Source organism: Staurois parvus, unplaced genomic scaffold, assembly GCF_062004578.1.
Source record: "Staurois parvus isolate SC_StPar_1 unplaced genomic scaffold, SC_StPar_1.0 ptg001570l, whole genome shotgun sequence".
NCBI classification, from domain to species: domain Eukaryota; kingdom Metazoa; phylum Chordata; class Amphibia; order Anura; family Ranidae; genus Staurois; species Staurois parvus.
In genome coordinates, this window is record NW_028319366.1 from 618,356 (window position 1) to 637,760 (window position 19,405).

General features: G+C 44.9%; 1 protein-coding gene across 2 annotated transcripts in view; it reads right to left on the reverse strand.

Annotated features, from left to right (window-relative positions):
* Positions 1 to 18,632, reverse strand: part of LOC149435246 (hepatocyte nuclear factor 4-beta-like) — a 55,599-nt gene extending 36,967 nt beyond the window's left edge. Inside the window, exon 1 of one of the 2 annotated variants that reach the window (XM_089662859.1) lies at positions 18,384 to 18,632. In XM_089662859.1, the coding sequence (XP_089518985.1) occupies positions 18,384 to 18,498 (115 nt within the window). In that variant the 5' untranslated portion in view covers positions 18,499 to 18,632. The remainder of the gene's footprint in view (positions 1 to 18,383) is intronic. The other variant, XM_089662860.1, reaches the window with a different exon arrangement.
* Between the last annotated feature and the right edge of the window lie 773 nt (positions 18,633 to 19,405).

The window sequence follows — 19,405 nt, forward strand, 5'->3', positions numbered from 1 at the left end:
AAAATATTGTAGATGAGCAAGAGGTTAGATAGTAAGGCTCACAGGAGTAAGTGCACTAGAACTGATGTGAAGGAGGTATGTGCTAACGGAAAGGTCTTATGAGATTGAATGTAGAAAATGTTGATGTGAATAGACATTGAGGCTGTGTTATTCAATAGAATGTAGCAAGCATACTCATACCTCCAAAATACTATACAATCACAAGTTAAACATAATATAGGAAATAATTAGACAATTCCTATAAATGACTTCGATCCTGCACGGCAAACAATCGTGCCATTGTAGGATGGTCTTCATAAACTGTATCAGTTCCGAGCAAGAATACCATCTTTATACGAAACAATGCAGGGTAACAGCAATAACATAACATATGAATATTCCAGGATGTAGGCCTTAGGCCATTCATTCCGTTGGACCGTTTTCCAAAAACAAGGTAAATATTAGTCCCAACCGAGGGATCTTATGCTGTACAGCAGGTCACTACTAAGGAATGCTGGACTCCCCAACGCCTACCAAACCGTGGCAGATCATCAAAGAGAGGGCATTCATAATCCGTGGCCAGCTGAGAGCATGGATCAAATCAAATAACTGTATAGGTCAAAACTTAACACAACAGCGAGATGAGCCATAAATGTGAACATCGAATATGGAGGTCCCATGTCTCATATCTGAAACACCACCTAGTCCATGAGTGAGTAGAAGGTATGTAATATACCAGGTACTACGATGCATATGAAGGAGTTCAGGATACTATATGGGAGAAAAATATTATAGGGAGAGTGAGGAGGTTACGGGATCGGGATATTTACATAGTGTCTACTTAACACAGGTAATTATACACCCGTATCAAGGCTGAATGATGGGTATGGAGGAAAGCATGTTAAACTGAGAGTGAATCCTATGGGACCGTATGGCGGTAGCATACTCTGGGAATCATTAGGGGCAAGTTGTACAGCCAAGTATAATACGATCATGCACAAGCATTACCATATAGTCACTTTAAAGATAGTAAGGAAGAGTATGGAGGCTATTCCCGGGGTGTCTCAAGGGATATAAAATACGTGTCCTCCAGATAGGATCAGCTGGTTTTAGACAACTTTGGTGTTAAGACACAAAAAGCAGGAACATATGGATGTCCCAAGTGCATCTAACACATAAGACATTGAGTTTCAGGGAGTCAGGCGTAGATCCAGAAAAGGGAATTGGCCTGCATCTCTAGATCTCAAATAGGCCTACATTTCTGTTTCTGTTAGAGCTAGTAAGTTAATATATTAGGCCGGTACTGATCAGGTGAGCAAACTCCCAAGTCAACAGGGGTACAACCCACATCTCCATTAGCAGTGTCACATATAGACCCCTGGGGCCAAGAGCGAGAATAACTTCAGCAGGTATATTTAAGATATATAAATATATATAACTGGTAAATAGTGTACAGAAAAAATATGCTGATTTGATACAATAAACATACCCCAGTGTCCACTCCCCGGGATCCTAGGTGGTCTTCGATAGACTGTGGTATGGAACCGTGAACTACAAGAAAAATATAAAACTCATTTGGGCCTTGTGTAAAGAGGCCTCCGATTGGGAGAATGATGCTACACAGATGGATAGAGAAGGGAAAACTGAGGAGAGTCATTCGTGACGTGCCTTGCGATGTGCAGGTGATGCTGGTAAACTATCTCCAGTAATGAGCCGCCGTCATACAGGGGTGGTTGAGGTGTGAGGGGATCTGCTTCGCCTTTCTCCTCCAGAGTGTCTAGAGAATTGCAGCTCCATGGGGTCTTCAATTGACCGTGATGAGGGAAGAGATGCACTGGACCAGTTGGGAATATCCAGTAAAGGGATATTCAGAGTTTCACAGAATAGTGGAAGATCTTCCGGGAATCTCATGAGAGCTGATCTCCCCAGGTGTGTTGCTGATAGGCCAAACGGAAACTTCCAGCGGTATGCTATTCCCTTGGAGCGAAGTAGGTCTAGTAATGGGCGTAGGTCTTTCCTACATTGCAAGGTGAGGTGGGATAGATCCTGGAATAATTTAATTTCTGTTTCATGATACCGCAAGTGGTGTTTATCCCGAGCTCTATGTAGTATTTCTTCTTTAAGTCTGAAGTCTACCAGACAGCAAATTACATCTCTCGGTGGCTCAGTGTCTCTGCCTCTAGGACGCAAGGCCCTATGTAGACGTTCGATTTCAATTGGTGATTCAGGCGGTCTTTCCAAAATATCATTAAAGATGGTTAAAAGCGCCTGGGAAAGTTGTGCAGATTCGATTGCCTCAGGGACACCACGTACCCTTAAATTATGTCGTCTTCCCCTGTTATCCAGGTCTTCGATGTGACGATCGAGCTCCCTCAAATGCATAGTGTGCGTGTCAACCTGTGTGCGCATATCATGAATGGCTAGGTCTTGTGTGATTACTTTATCCTCTACTGCGTCAAGTCTGTTAGCCACTGCCTGCATATCGATATGTAACTCAGCGATTGCCGCAGAGAGAGTCCCTTTAATATCTGATGCAACCGCTTTCAAGTCCCCTATGGTGAGAGGAGAGGTTTCAGAATGTCTGATTGCGGTAGCTGCGGTTTGAGTCATGTACTGTAGAGGAGTCTCCGTACGAGGCGAATGTGGGGGAGATACATGGGAAGAAGCTTCCGCGTGCTCCGGCGTCTGAGATCGGAATAACTCCGGGATGCTGCGATTGACAGGGCCATTCAGACGGCGAGGGGATCTGGAACGAGGAGTAGTAGATTTCTTGTCAGATTTCCCCATGTTAGCGGTTACTCTCTGTGTTATGATTGCGTAATCCCACCTCCGTGTGTCAAGGATCAAGGTATTATGTAGACATTTTCAGTGGGATCGGGCTGGGACCCCCAAAATTTGCGAAAGAAGGGGGGATAATTATTCCTGGACAGACTAGGTATCGCGATGCATACCTCAGCGATGAGTAGAAAGGCAGAGATTAATATTTCTGGATCTGTGGAATTCTCTGAAGTTTGTGCTCCTGAGGGACTGCAGGGATTGCCTTTGTGTTCCCCTAGTATGACTTTGCAGAGGAGTCAGCTTCGTCGGGCCTAGCTGTCACACAGCTCACTGCTGCAGGGGATTATCTGGGCCCTATTGTAGGCCGATACTCTCTGGGTTCGTGTGGGGGGGCGCCCCGATGGGACAGGGAACTATGTTCACTGTGCTTGGCACATAGTTGCTGGAGACCTACACTCCTCCTTTTCACTCACCCGGCGTTCTAATGGGTGTGGTCCCGGTCTCGGCGGGCCGTGACAGGCCTCACCGCTCCACTGTCACCTATGGAGGCTTCTCAGCGGGAACGGAGGAATCCGCCGTCAGCCGTCACTGATCCGGGTGAGAAGGGGGAGATGACCAATAGTCCCCTCCTCACACTGACACTGTGCGCCGCGCGCACCCGACACACAGCCGAGCGCGAGCCGGCTAGTATCGTGGCTGCACTCAGCCGCAGTAGGCCTCACCGGATCACCGCAGCGGAGCAGGGCCAAAAATGTCCTGAGCCTCTCAGTGGTGTCCCCGTCAGATACGCCGGGGTCTCCCGATTTCTCTTGCCGACTGAGGTCACCTGGATGGCGGTGAATGAGGATCGGGATGTCGGGAGCTCCGGCTTAGGCAGCTTGTCCGGTCGCCATCTTGGACACGCCCCCGGCCCATCATTGGTATTAGTGGAAGGAATGTGCCCAATTATTGGTGACAGTATGAGGAATAGTGCCCCATCATTGGTATCAGTAGGTGGAATGCTTCATCCTTGGTGTCAGGGAAAGGAATAGTGCCCCATCATTGGTGTCAGTGAAAGGAATAGTGCCCTATCATTGGTGTCAGTGAAAGGAATAGTGCCCTATCATTGGTGTCAGTGAAAGGAATAGTGCCCCATCTTTGTTGTCAGTGGAGGAATAATGCCCCATCATTGGTGTCAGTGGGAGGATAGTGCCCCAGCATTAATATCAGTGGGTGGGATGCTTCATCCTTGGTGTCAGTGAAAGAAATAGTGCCCTAAAAATGGGTGGAACATGTAACATGCTTTCAAAGGCAAACTTATCCTTTAAAGGATAAGTTCACCCTTTTGGCAAAAATAATAGATGAAAATTTTTTTGCAGGTAAAAAAATGTGCATTTATTATTTTTGTCTGCAGGAGCCTGGAAAGCATTGCACCAGCGATCAGTAGATTGCTGATGTCATGTAGGTCTTCTGCAGACCTGTCAGAATATCTGCTTGCTTTATGTGATGTACGGGATGTACGGGATGTGCGGGATGTACGAGATGTATGGGATGCATGAGATGTATGGGATGTATAAGATGTATGGGATGTACGAAATGTATGGGATGTACAGGATGTACAAGATGTACGAGATGTATGGGATGCATAAGATGTATGGGATGTACAAGATGTACGGGATGTATGAGATGTACGGGATGTACGGGATGTATGAGATGTACGGGATGTATGAGATGTACGGGATGCACGGGATGTACAAGATGTACGGGATGTACAAGATGTACGAGATGCATGGGATGTACGAGATGTATGGGATGTGCGGGATGTACAAGATGTATGGGATGTATGGGATGTATGGGATGTACGAGATGTATGGGATGTACGAGATGTATGGGATGTGCGGGATGTACAAGATGTATGGGATGTACGAGATGTACGGGATGTACGAGATGTATGGGATGTACAGGATGTATGGGGTGTGCGGGATGTACAAGATGTATGGGATGTATGGGATGTATGGGATGTACGAGATGTACGGGATGTACGGGATGTATGGGATGTACGGGATGTATGGGGTGTGCGGGATGTACAAGATGTATGGGATGTATGGGATGTATGGGATGTACGAGATGTATGGGATGTACGAGATGTATGGGATGTATGGGATGTACGAGATGTACGGGATGTACGAGATGTATGGGATGTACAGGATGTATGGGGTGTGCGGGATGTACAAGATGTATGGGATGTATGGGATGTACGAGATGTACGGGATGTACGGGATGTATGGGATGTACGGGATGTACAGTCAAGCAGATATTCTGACAGGAAGCTTCAATGAACTACCATGGTACTCTACAGCACCGTGGTAGTTCATTGAAAACTCCAAGCCCACAGCCACTAAGGCTGCTGGGGCTTGCAGTTCATTCATTCACGGAAGTCTGTGAATGAATGTCGCGGCCGTATGGGCGGAGCCCCACACAGCCGCACTGTTTTCAAATTTCACAGATAGTACGGGGAGACTGTTGAGGGGGGGCTGTCGGGCTGTTCACCTTTTGGAAGATGTTACATGTTCCATCTGTTCTTAGAGTGGAACATATAACATCTTCCAAAAGGTGAACTTCTCCTTTAAATAATGTTTGGTCTCCCAACACAGAGAATAGATGTAAAGAGATAGTTGATGTATTTTAAGAGTTTCTCATTGTAAATCAATGCCCTGCTGTTCCTCAAGGCTCCCATTCTCTGAGAAATAGGAGGATCAGGTTAGCATGCGGTTTGTACAGACAGGTGCAATAACAATTTTCATATCTATACTGTGATTACTAGTTATGCCACTAGATGGCAGTGTCAGCTGACCTGCTTTCATGATGCAATGTTCTTTTCTGGTGGAACTACATGGTTATGATGTCATTTTCTGTTTCTCTGTTCCTGTTTTTTAATAAATCAAGAAGGGCATATGTTCAGCATCATCTCTTCTGGTATCTCCGGCAGCTTTCCTTGAAATCATAATTTTCATAAAGGCAAACTATTAATAGATCCAGCCTGGGCTTGAAAATGTTTCATCTCTCTCGTGTGACCATCGCCTTCTTGTTTTGTCCCATCACAGTCCATGTTGTCCTGATCTCTCGGGGACAAGAACTTGTCATGGTTCCAGTTACACGCTGCTATTAAATTATAACCACCATAAACTGTGGCTAATGGTATCAAAGGTCACATTGTATAAGGTAAAGTCATGAAACCATCCAGGGCACTTCCCAGTATCACCGACTATCAAATGAAAAGTTTAGAAGTGGATATGTCTGTAAATTTCCTGATATATTAGAATGTACAGCAACAGTATCATTTTTCAGAGCACCTCCACCTTTTATTAATAAAAAGCTCCAGTAAGTGACTTTGCCTAGGCTGAGGTGATGTCATCAGTCTGCTGCAGGCAGGAGGAAGCATTTCCTTAGTCTCCTCTCCCCCGGTGATCAGACTGTGCATTGTATTTTTGTAGGAAGGTGAGAGCCTGCACCAGGGGGCTGGTCTGTGTAAGACATTTGTGAACAAAGCCAAGAACAGCACAGACACCAGGATTTACATGACTGTGTTATCTCTGAGCTGACATATCAGTCCAGGAAGTGGGTGATGACCCTGGATGATGCCTGAACAAAGATGGTGCCGTCCTTTGGAATGACCAGGAAGTAGATAGTGAGGTACACAGGGGCGGACTGACAACTCATGGGACCCCCGGGCAATAGGAAATCATGGGGCCCCTGTGTCCTCGCCCACACTCAAACCACACCCAAAAAAGCCTATGAAAGGTACCAGGGGCATCTCATGGGCCCCCCTACTGACCCCGGGCCCTCGGGCAGTGCCCGAGTGGCTAAATGGTCAGTCCGCCCCTGGAGGTACATATAAAAAAGGGGTACTAAATTATGAATATCCAATGTTGGACAAGGTTGTCTTATTGGTCAAGCTCACTTGCTTTGACGCTCCCCCCGTATGTAGCAGAACACCCCCAAGGGGTGAGGGGTTTGAGTAAAGTCTATATAGGAAGCAGTAATGGTGTCACACTAATGATCAAAGAGTCCAAAATGATGGTCTATTGGATGATTATTAGAAGAAGGCCGAAGCATATCGGCAGGTGGCAGGATTTCACATTTTACATACAACGACTATTGCAATCCGATGGAGTCCAGTCATATCTGAGGTTATATAATACTCCGGCCATGATGAAGGGGGGTCTGACCTGCTGAAACGTGTTGATTTCTTTTTACACTGCTTGTCTAATAAACCTTCATTCTGGCCTCTCTATTAGTGTGATGCTCCTACTGCTTCTTGTATAGTAGGACATAGATGGTGACCATGGTTGATACCTAGATAAACATGGTGCCGTTCCTTTGGATAAAATGGATGATGGCATTGTCATGGGGAGTACTGGGATCTCCGTGAGAGGTAATAAATACCTGGAAGGGTGACACTGACACACAAGGCCGTGGATAAGGGGGTACCACCAGTCCTGCTGTACAGGGGCCAGGCGGGGGCCCAGGCAGCTGGGAGAATCAGATGTGGGCAGAGAGGGTGATCAGCATTGGGGGGCAAGTACTGGAACAAAACCCCTGAAAAAGCCAGACTCTTCTCCTCTCTGCCTCTCCCCCCTCTCCCGCTGGCTTTCAGCTGCTGCAGAGAGAGCCATACAGGATATCGGTTCCAGTAATTGCCCCCCCCCCCGCGCATCAATCACCCCAGTGCTGCCGGCTTCCCTCCTCTCCTTCCCACCGGCATCTGCAAGAACACAACAAGATCCTTCAAGATGGAGAGTGGGGGAAGAGTCCGGAAAAGATGTTACATTTACCAGCCTCTTCCTTTCCTGAATGAACATGAGTGATCTTTACAAATCACTCACTGTGTTCATTCATAACTGAAGCATGGTAAATTGTTTTGTTTGGGTTTTTTTTAGCCTAAGGACTAATAATAGGTTACATTTGTGCCCTTGGTTTTGATACTCTTTAGGGTTGGTAACATTTTCTTCAATTTTCAACGTTTTGTGAGTCGTAGTTAAAGGTAAAAGCTTTGTTTTCTGGTGGCGGGATCAGCCCAGCACGTTATTCTGACGCAGGGATCAGAGAGTTCTGTCACTGCCAGGCTGGTGCCAGAGGTGGGTCTGTGTTCTCTGTCACCACAGACCTGCAGTCGAGAATTTTCCTGTGTTGAGAACTTCACACGGAGAGGACATTTCTCAGATAATTGCGCTGACTGCACTGACTGATGATTTTATTACGTGCGATACATAATGGAATTCAATGGGGTTCCTATTTGCTGTTCAGGAAGAATTCCCCCGTCTGACATCACACAACACCCTGAGATGCTTGGTTTTCATGTTATTAATGCGTCAGCAGGGCTGCTGTTAGAAACCAAGGGGCCCCATACAGCCAACCTGACAGGGACCCCCAAACCACAGGGCCCCATACAGCCAACCTGACAAGCCCCCATTCCCACAAAAAAAAAACACAGCCTACAATGCTTCAATCATGAATGAACATAGTGACTGATTGGTACCAATCGCTCATTGTGTTGATTCAGGAAAGGAAGGGGCTGGTAAATGTGTCATATTTACCGTACCCTTCCCCCACTCTAATCCTGAAGGATCCTATTGTGTGCAGCTGATAGGAATGAGAGGAGGGAAGCTGACAACATTACAGGGGTGGGGGCAGCAGGGGGAAATGTATGGTGTACAGGGAGGGTGATGGGTGCACCGGGGTGGGGCAATTACTATAACGGTTTCCCTGTATGCCTCTCTGCAGCAGCTGAAAGTTGGCTTCTCCCTCGCAGTGGGCAGGGAGGGGGATCAGCATTGGGGGGGGGGCAAGTACTAGAACAAAACCCCTGAGAAAGCCGGACTCTTCTCCTCTCTGCCTTTCCCCCCTCCCGCTGGCTTTCAGCTGCTGCAGAGAGAGCCATACAGGGGATCGGTTCCAGTAATTGCCCCCCCGCGCATCAATCACCCCACCCAGTGCTGCCGGCTTCCCTCCTCTCCTTCCCACCGGCATCTTCAAGAACACAATAAGATCCTTCAAGATGGAGAGTAGGGGAAGGGTCCGGTAAAGATGTTACATTCACCAGCCCCTTCCTTTCCTGAATGAACACAATGAGTGATTGCTACTAATCACTTGCTGTGTTCATTCATAACTGAAGCATGGTAAACTGTGTTTTTTTTTGGGGGGGGGGAACCTTTCATTGCACCCCCACCATGCCGACCACTCTCCCTGCCCATATCTGATTCACCCAGCTGCCTGGGCCCCCTTGCTGACCTGGGCCGCATACAGGAGGACTGGTGGTACCCCCTTATCCATCCCTGGATCAGGGGTGGACTGACAATTCATGGGGCCCCTGGGCAATAGGGGATCATGGGGCCCCTGTGTCCTTGCCAAAACTCAAAAAAGCCTATGAAAAAGGTACCAGGGGCATCTCATGGGGCCCCCTACTGACCCCAGGCCCTCAGGCAGTTCCCGAGTTTCCAAACGGTCAGTCCGCCCCTGCCCTGGATGCATGAATACATTGCTGCACATCATTGATAGGGTGGCCTATTAATTTCAATGGACTATTCGAAGCACGTAAAATGCAGAAAATAAATCCTTGACTCTTTTCCAAAATTGCATTGAAGCACATGTTGCAGCAGCACCATGCAGTTTTGTGCATACAAAAGTACACTGTGGGTGCCGACGTGAGGAATGCCATTAAGAATGAATGGCACTCCCGCGCACCTGCTAAAGTGCAGTGCAATTCTCTGAATCAAAATCGCACAAGATTATGCACACGTTCCCTAGTCGCTGAGATGTGGGCCTAGCTTTAGACCCCATTCAGATCATGTGTAGAGGGAACTGACAATTGCAATTTTTAAAGCGTGATCTACACGCGTCCCCGTGTGATGGGCCCTATGTGTGTTTGTCACCCAAAACAAGTTCATGTTCCTTTTTGGGTGACAAGCTTTGCCTGATTTTAAAATGGATGTTTTGCTGTGTGACTCTGTTGTGCGACAGTTGTGGCAAAATCATACTGTGTTTGGGGTGCCATTAAGAATAACACAATGCGCCTTTTGCTATGAATTGGAATCATGGGCAGAAGCACGGCTCTTCTGCCGGTGACTCCAAACTGCCGAATGTGTGCTGGAGATTTAGAATATGGCCAGCTTTACCCTTCAAATATGGGGCAGTACAGATGCAAAGTTGCAGAGCACTTCAAAAGATTGTATGAAAGGATCCTGCATACAATGTATCAATGAGCAGTCCATGATCTTCATCTAGCTCAGATCTTCATGGAAAGCTGGACATTGTCACATTGCTACATTTTATCCTGAATACCTCGGAATCAAAATTCTGAAGTATAGAGTGCTGTGAAAAAGTATTTGCCCCCTTCCCCCTCGCTAATTAATGAATGAATTGTAATTAACCCCATTTTTTGGAGAGCTGGGTTCATTTTCACTTGCCACATCCAGGCCCGATTACTGCCAGACCTGTTGAAACAAGAAGTCACCTAAATAGAACCTTTCTGACAAACTGAAGCACGGTAAGACTGGCCATACATGGGTTGGTTTTCGAACGATTTTTTGTTATAAAATCGGACCTAAGAATAATTGGCCGATTTTCACTCTGTTAGTGGGGCCGATTTTTGTGGTTTCTCCCCGTTTCGTTTATTGGGCATGCTGAAAAATTCGTGAAAAACAACTGATTTTCGAAATCATTGGTGGCACCATTGGATTACAGAACTAATGATTTAGATTGAAAAATCGTTCAGAATTCAACTCGTGTGGCCTGCTTTAAAGCTCAAAAAAGAAACCGATCATGGCGCAATGAAAGAATTTCAAGAGCAGAGGAGGAACAAAGTAATTGACCTGTATCAGTCTGGAAAGGGTTACAAAGCCATTTTTATGGCTTTGGGACTGCAGTGAACCACGGTGAGAGCCATTATCCACCAACCAGGGGCGAACTGACCATTCGAGCACTCGGCACTGCCCGGGGGCCTGGGGTCAGTAGGGGGCCCCATGAAATGCCCCTGGTACCTTTTTATAGTTTTTTTTTTTTGGTGTGCTTTGAATGTGAGCAAGGCCACAGGGGCCCCATGATCCCCTATAGCCTGGGGGCCCCATGAGTTGTCAGTCCACCCCTGCCACCAACTGAGAAAACTTGGAATAGTGGTGAACCTTCCCAGGAGTGGTCGGCCTACCAAAATTACTCCAAGAGCACAACAACGACCCATCCAGGAGGTCATAGAAAAACCCAGAAGAACATTTAAAGAACTGCAGGCCTCACTTGCCTCAGTTAAGGTGATTCAACAATAAGAAACAGACTGGGCGAAAATGGCCTCCATGGGAGAGTTCCAAGGCGAAAGCCACTGCTGACCAAAAAGAACACAAAGGCTCATCTCACGTTTACCAAAAAACATCTTTTTTATCCCAAAGACTTTTGAGCAAATATTCTGTGGATTGATGACTAAGTCAAAAGTTGAACTTTTTGGAAGGTGTGCGTCCCTTTACATCCGGCGGAAAACTAACACAGCATTTCATAAGAAGAACATCATACCAACAGTCAGACACGGTGGTGGTAGTGTGATGGTCAGGACCTGGACGACTTGCCATAATTGATGGAACCGTGAATTGGGTGCTCTACCAGAAAATCCTGAAGGAGAATGTCCAGCCATCGGTTTCTGACCTCAAGCTCAAGCACACTTGGGTTATGCAGCAGGGAAATGATCTGAAACACACCAGCAAGTCCACCTCTGAATGACTCAAAAGAAAAAAATGAAGGTTTTGGAGTGACCTAGTCAAAGTCCGGATTTAAATCCGATGGAGATGCTGTGGCGTGACCTTTAACAGGCCATTCATGCCCGAAAACCCTCCAATGTAAAGAAGAGTGGGCCAAAATTCCTCCACAGCGATGTAAGAGACTCATTGCCAGTTTTAGGGGGCAATTACTTTTTCACAAAGGGCCAGGCAAGTTTGGCCATCTTGTTTCCCTTAACCACTTCCCGTCCGTCCCATGTATATAAATGGCCGGACAGTGGCAGTGCAGGGTCGGATGGCTGTTTATAAATGTCCTCCACGCCCCCTGCTTGTGCGCGCTCCCGGGGAGTGCGCAGCACTGCAATCCTGTGCCCGCTGTGTCCTCCGGACACAGCGGGCACAGTGGAACACCGATCATTGTACGGGACCTCTGTGTGAGGTCCCGATCATGTGATCAATTGGCCAATCAGTGATCACATGAATAGTGGTAAGCAAAATGTCATTGCTTAGTACGTGTGAAATCTGTGAATGATAACAGAGATCACATGGTACAAGGCTATTCACAACAGCCTTATACCATGTGACAAGCTGTGACCAATCACAGCTCACACAGTATTTCTCAATTGCTGCAAGAATGCAGCCAGAGAGGAGAAATGATTGCTTTTACAGCCTTTATGGGTGTAAAAGCAATCAGTGTAAAAAAAAAACAAAACTCTTCATCACCCCCCACAAGTAGTACAGTGTCACTATGGTGACACTGTACTGCTAGGGTGACAGTATGTAAAAAAAAAAAAATAATAAAAATGTAAAAAACATTTTTAAAACATTATAATTTTTGGTTAGAAACTAATTTGGGTTATTTTTTTTTTTACTAAAAAGATAACTGAATACATTTCAGCCAAGATTTATGAAAAAAGATTATTTATTTGCAAAATTTTATAAGAAAAACATTTTTTTTCTAAATTTTTGGACTTTTTCATTTATATAGCAAAAAAAAATAAAAATCCCAGCGGTGAATGAATTCCACCAAAATAAATCTTGATCTGTCTCAAACAAATGCTAAAAAATTCATATGGGTACAGTGTTGCATGACCGCGCAATTGTCATTCAAAGTGTGACAGCGCTGAAAGCTGAAAATTGGCCTGGGGGCAGGAAGGGGATGAAAGTGTCCGGACTGGAAGGGGTTAATAAATGAAATCATCATTTACAGACTACATTTTGTATTTATCGGGTTATCTTTGTGTAATATTAAAACTTGTTTAATGATCTGAATCATTTAAGTGTGACAAATATGCAGGAAAAAAAAAAAAATCAGGAAGGGGGCAAATACTTTTTCCCAGCACTGTATGTAAATGTGTCGTCCTCAGGGGCGGACTGACAACTCATGGGGCCCCCGGGCAATAGGGGATCATGGGGCCCCTGTGTCCTTTCCCAAACTCAAAAAAGCCTATGAAAAAGGTACCAGGGGCATCTCATGGGGCCCCCTACTGACCTCCTTCAAACGTCCCCCGGAATCCTCAGCGGGGTCATCTGGTCTGTTCCCGTTATAAAGAGCAGCTGTCATCGTTCATAACACAGGAACGCTCGATTCCTCGCACGCAGAGGCGACTTAATGCCAGAACATAAAGCAACTGGATGACATTAGTATCATAAGTAGGGGCGGACTGACAACTCATGGGGCCCCCGGGCAATAGGGGATCATGGGGCCCCTGTGTCTTTGCCCAAATTCAAAAAAGCCTATGAAAGGTACCAGGGGCATCTCATGGGGCCCCCTACTGACCCCGGGCCCTGGGACAGTGCCCGAGTTTCCAAATGGTCAGTCCGCCCCTGGTCTTCCTTGATCCAGCGATCCGTTCCCTTTCGTTAATGTCTGTTCGATGCGTATTCGTGTTTTTCAGCGGTAAATCTGTTGTAATCTCCTTAAACAAACACGTGTGTTTTCTCAGCGCAATGATGGTACGAGGAGATCCGGTCACTCATTAACTGCACAACAAATAGCACAAATCTGACCCCGCTGTCTTCATCCAGGGATTATTTGTTCTAGCAATTCCATCGGATGACACCAATTCTGTTTTTACATATTGCAGCGACCCTCGCGAAGATGGCGGGCAAATGTGACAACCTGCACTTTATATAGCAGAAAAATGACTGCTTGCTGTACAAGTTATTGGGGTTCACTCGCTCTCGCCGATACATGAGCAAGGGGGCGAGCTGCAGGCAGTGAATTTTGGGGTGTGGATGGCTCCCTTGTTTTCCCAAGTCCTATATGAATTGGTGCCTCTTTCTGCCCTGTTATAAAGTGGACCTGTAATCAGATATGTTTTCATGCTCAATACATACAATACATGCTCAGTAATGTGTCAGTGTAACCAGGGGCGGACTGGCAACTCTTGGGGCCCCCGTGCAATAGGGGATCATGGGGCCCCTGTGTCCTTGCCCAAACTCAAAAAAGCCTATGAAAAAGGTACCAGGGGCATCTCATGGGGCCCCCTACTGACCCCGGGCCCTCGGGCAGTGCCGAAGTTTCCAAATGGTCAGTCCGCTCCTGAGTGTAACCTTTCGGGGTATTTATTACCCCTCGTAGAGATCACGGTACTCATATTGTGTGTGTACAGTCCCGTATGATCTATAATCTGATAGTGATTCTATGACACATTATTCTGTCGAGTCACCTCAAACTTCTGCATTCATATAAAGAGATTTGATCTTTTTTTTTTTTTTGCTTCTTTGTGTGAATGGCCATAACCTGGATATAGTGGTCTTCATTATGCACTGGGAAAGTTGACGGCTCTGCTCCTGCATGAGCTGTGCAATGATAGGACTGGACACTTTTTTTTTTAATCAATAGGCAATAAAATAAAGTTGAATAAAGTTATTAAATAAGTTGGAAAAAAAAAATTATTTGGACTTATTTGAAGTGGAAATTCAGATCAAATTTTTTGTTTTGTTTTGGCTGGAGTGGGGAAGTGTGAGGAACCGTGTCCCCTACTGGGGAGAATTCTTCCCACTAACTGTGGGGACACAGACAGCAGTAAACATGTGACAAAAATGTTAATTCTTTCCTATTCCACCTGAACAGAAAAATAAAAAATTCTGGCTGGACAGGGGTGGACTGACCATTTGGAAACCGAGGGCCCGGAGTCAGTAGGGGGCCCCATGAGATGCCCCTGGTATCTTTTTTATAGGCTTTTTTGAGTTTGGGCAAGGACACAGGGGCCCCATGATCCCCTATTGCCCGGGGGCCCCATGATTTTTCAGTCCACCCCTGCTCCAGGATTTATGCCCCAGCCAGGGGCAGACTGACAACTCATGGAGCCCCCGGGCAATAGGGGATCAGGGGGCCCCTGTGTCCTTGCCCAAACTCAAAGCCTATGAAAAAGGTACCAGGGGCATCTCATGGGGCCTCTTACTGACCCCGGGCTCTCGGGCAGTGGCTGAGTTTCCAAATGGTCAGTCCGCCCCAGCTGGAGGCTGACTTTGACAAGCAATATATTGTGTGTTTATTTAATCAAATTAATAAATACTAAGAACCATACCAAAAATAATCAAAACAGAAACAATGATAATAAAAATATTAATAATAAATATCAAATAATAATAGTAATAATAATAATAAAAAATTATTATTATTATTATTATTATTATTATTATTAATAATAATAATAATAATAATAATAATAATACTATATAATAATAATAATAATTTCTCAATTTAAACTAGATATCCCCCCTGCGAATGTCCCCTCTAAAGTTTATCTTGCAGCAAGACTTTCTCCTATATACTGAGTCCAACACAGACACAGCATGACCCCCCCTGTCAATATTTTTACAAGTCTCCATGAATACATTCCTGACATGTCACAATATAGAGTTTCAGTGTCATCTCATGAAAGCTCCACCTTTTATCATTAGTCCTCATGCACACGGGACGTTTTTACAGCGGCTGTTTTTGGCTTTTGATGTTTTTTTCATACAGCCAGTAAACCCCCCAGCATGTTATCCTATGTGTCCATACACACATAGACTGGAATCAATCAATGAAAATCCCAGAACTAGTGGGTTTCTAGAGGAGTTATTTAGCTGCAAAACATGGTAAAACGCAGCAAATCTGCATTTTTGGATGTCTTCTTGAGGAAAATTTTTTTCGTGTACAGAAACGCTAAAAAAAAAAAAAACACAAATGCAGCAGAACGTGGAAAAACACAGCTAAACACTAATGCAAAAACACAAAAAAATGCTGAAAAACTTGCACTTTTTAACATGACTTTACACAGCTAATGCTACCAACCAGGGGGCGGACTGACAACTCATGGGGCCCCCGGGCAATAGGGGATCATGGGGCCCCTGTGTTTTTTTTTTTTTTTTAAAAGTAGAAAATTGAGTCTGACTCCACTTATCACCTATGTGTAGCATTGATTTTCATTAACAACAATCACAGCTAATTTAATAGCAAAGATATGCACCCAGCCTAAAGGTAACTACATTTCCTTTATACTGACACAAAAACGACACAATCCTGCGCACCGCGGGGGTTGGCAATTAGATATGAGTGATATGAAGCCTTCAGGTAAGGGAATCGAACATTAATTCATATTTACAGCCAACCTAAAGAGTCCCTGTTTAGGTTGACTGTAAATTATTATGAATTAATGGGATCATTGGGGGGTGGAGAGGAATGGAGGGGATTGTCTTCTTCAACAAAATGGAAGTCGGAGACTTTTTTTAGGGCAACAGGAAAAGTTTAGGAAATTCTGGCTTTTTATGCAGGTTTAAAAAAGACCCAGAAATTGCTATGTGTGTAACATTACCTTCATCAATCGTTTACTGCTCTGGTGTCCACCTGATGACTTGGGGGCCACCTGCAGCCCTTTGTCCATTTTTGTGTGGCCCTTGTGGTCCCTGCAGACACTAATCTTTCGTCTCCTGTAGAATGTCCTCAGTCTCTTACCATCTCCTGTAGAATGTCCTCAGTCTCTGACCATCTCTTGCATCATGTCTGCAGTCTCTGACCATCTTCTCTAGTATGTCCACAGTCTCTGACCATCTCTTGTATCATGCCTGCAGTCTCTGACCAACTCCTGTAGTATGTCCTCAGTTTCTTACCATCTCCTGTAGAATGTCCTCAGTCTCTGACCATCTTTTGCATCATGTCTGCAATCTCTGACCATCTCATGTATCACTCCATTAGTCTTTGATATCCCATTGTATGTCTGCTGTCTCTGACACTGAATATTAACAGAATTTTATGTGCAGCCCTTTGATGATGTCAAGGGCCACATTTGATGCCCCCCATATCCAGAAAGTTGACCACCACTAATTAACTGCACATGCAGCTAATAGAGAAATATATATTTACAATTATTACTATGATTATTGTTATTGTATTATCATGTGTATTTAAATATGTATTTAGATGTAAATCCAACTCCCATAACTCTAATGGTGTGTGTGTATGTATGTGTGTATGTAAATGTGTATGTGTGTGTATGTATATGTGTGTGTATGTGTGTGTATGTATATGTGTGTGTATGTGTGTGTATGTGTGTGTGTATTTGTGTATATATATATGTGTGTGTGTGTGTGTATGTATATGTGTGTGTGTATGTATGTGTATGTATGTGTGTGTGTGTATATATATATATTCATTCTAAAATGAACTAGACCTCTTTGGGTGGTTTTGTGTTTCGTTACCCTTTCATTCACAATATTTCATGTTATTGTGTTTCTTAGGGGAAGTTGCACCTCGGAATGCATTGGCTGTATCGTCTGACCACTTATCCTAAAGAAATAAACTTTTGCAGGGCTTATTCTGGATTTATGGCGCTCTCATCCCATTACATACATTTCTGTCAGCATATGTGGACAAATTTAAAATAAAGATGTTTTTATTTATATATATATATATATATATATATATATAAAATATTTGTGCTTTTTCTTTTTTTTTACCTAACAACAACAAATGTATTATATAAGCACATATCTAATATTTAATATATACACACACAGGTCAAAGGGTCTTGTTTTCGGACACGATTCACAAAACTTGCACCCAGGATTCACATTTTTTTTTTTTTTTAGAACATGCTCATATTGTATTTCTATTATTTTATTTCAGTCCATACTTACATATTTTTTATATATATATACTCATATTGTTTCCATTTCTTTATATTTATTATTATTATTATGTTAGATACATTTTTGTTTTAGGGCTCACTCACACAAGAATGCAGTGCAGGAAACCAGTGCTCCGTGCGTGTTTCCCGCACTGCTTTCAAAACGCACTGAGTGTGCGATCAGCTGTGGGTGTTAATGTAATTTTAACGAAACACAGACCTCAAACACAGTGGATTTGCCTGCACCGGATCGCATAGTACCACAGTACCATGCGATCCGGTTGCAGTGTGTTTTTAAAAATAGCGCCTGCCCTGTTTTGGTGAGATCCAGTGCTACTTCAGCACATTCAAATTCAATTCCTGTGCGATTCCAGCGTGAACTAGGTCTAAATCAAATAATAGCAAAAACAATCTATATACTGTGTATACACAAATGCCTAATATAACTAAGAACAATAAAAATACCAGTTTTTTTGTCCTCTCTGTCTTTGCCTGTCCTTGCTTGTTTTCAACATTAAACCTGAGGAAGTGACTTAAATCCCCCCCCCCCCGAAACGCGTTGTCTAGGTTTTTTTTTTCACCCTAAAATAAAATGCTAAACCAAGACCATCATTCTCCATCCTTCTTTATTAGATAAAAATTATAAAATGAAGGCCAGGAGGAGGCTTTTTCTTTTTGACGACTACATAAAAAGACCCATGACCTCCTGAGTCATCTCCGAGGGAAATCTGTTTGCTCAGGCATGAGCGGCGGTAAAAGTGTCACTTACCGGTATTAGAAGGCAGCACCCGGATACTGTCAAATTCCAGCATTGTGTAACTGGCGTCCAGCGTTTCGGTGTAGTCTGGCAGTTCCATCTCCATCATGGCTTCGCAATACTTCATAGTTAACTATCAGCAAACGCCAGGTCAAGCCGCTGCGGCCAGCTGCCAATCGCCCGCCTGTCCCCCCCCCCCTCAAAAAAAAAGGTTCTGACCAAGGCAAACCTGTTCCAAAAAAAAAAATCAATGAGCTCCCAGCCAGACCTGTGTGACACGGAGGAGCTCGCCCGCCCGCCCCTGTCCCAGAGCCGTCACCTGCAATAACTGAGTGTCATAAATAGGTATATGATATAGATAAGGCTGGAGCAGCCTCAGATTCCATCCTCACTCCAAGCACAGGCCTTGTGTAAACACCATTATAAACCAGCGCTATGGCACTACAAGCTGCCCGGATTAGCTTTCACCGGGCAATTATTTACCAAACACACGCTATGTAAGACATACGGAGATCATTGCGCAATGGCATGACTCAGGGCCGCTAGCCTGAGCCGGCAGATAGGATGGGGGTTCATTTACTTTAGAGCGGGGGGGGGGAGAAACTGCAAACTTCACAATTTAGCAACATTTTTTTTTCCACATTTTGTTTTTGAATTCGATAAGAGCTACATTTACATGTGCAGCAAGGTTGTTGTGCCTCTGAAAAGAGATCCAAACATGGTGGGACAACGCACCATTGTGGGCAGCATTTATGGCGCATCTTGAAGGGGTCGCACTTGGCAGCGGTTTGCCAAATGCAACTGGAGCGACAGTTTTTTGCCGCAGGCACACAAGCAGGGGCGGACTGACCATTCGAGCACTCGGGCACTGCCTGAGGGCCCGGGGTCAGTAGGGGGCCCCATAAAATGCCCCTGGTACCTTTTTATAGGCTTTTATGGGTGTGTTTTGAGTGTGGGCAAGGACACAGGGGCCCCATGATCCCCAATTGCCCGGGGGCCCCATGAGTTGTCAGTCCGCCCCTGCACACAACAAA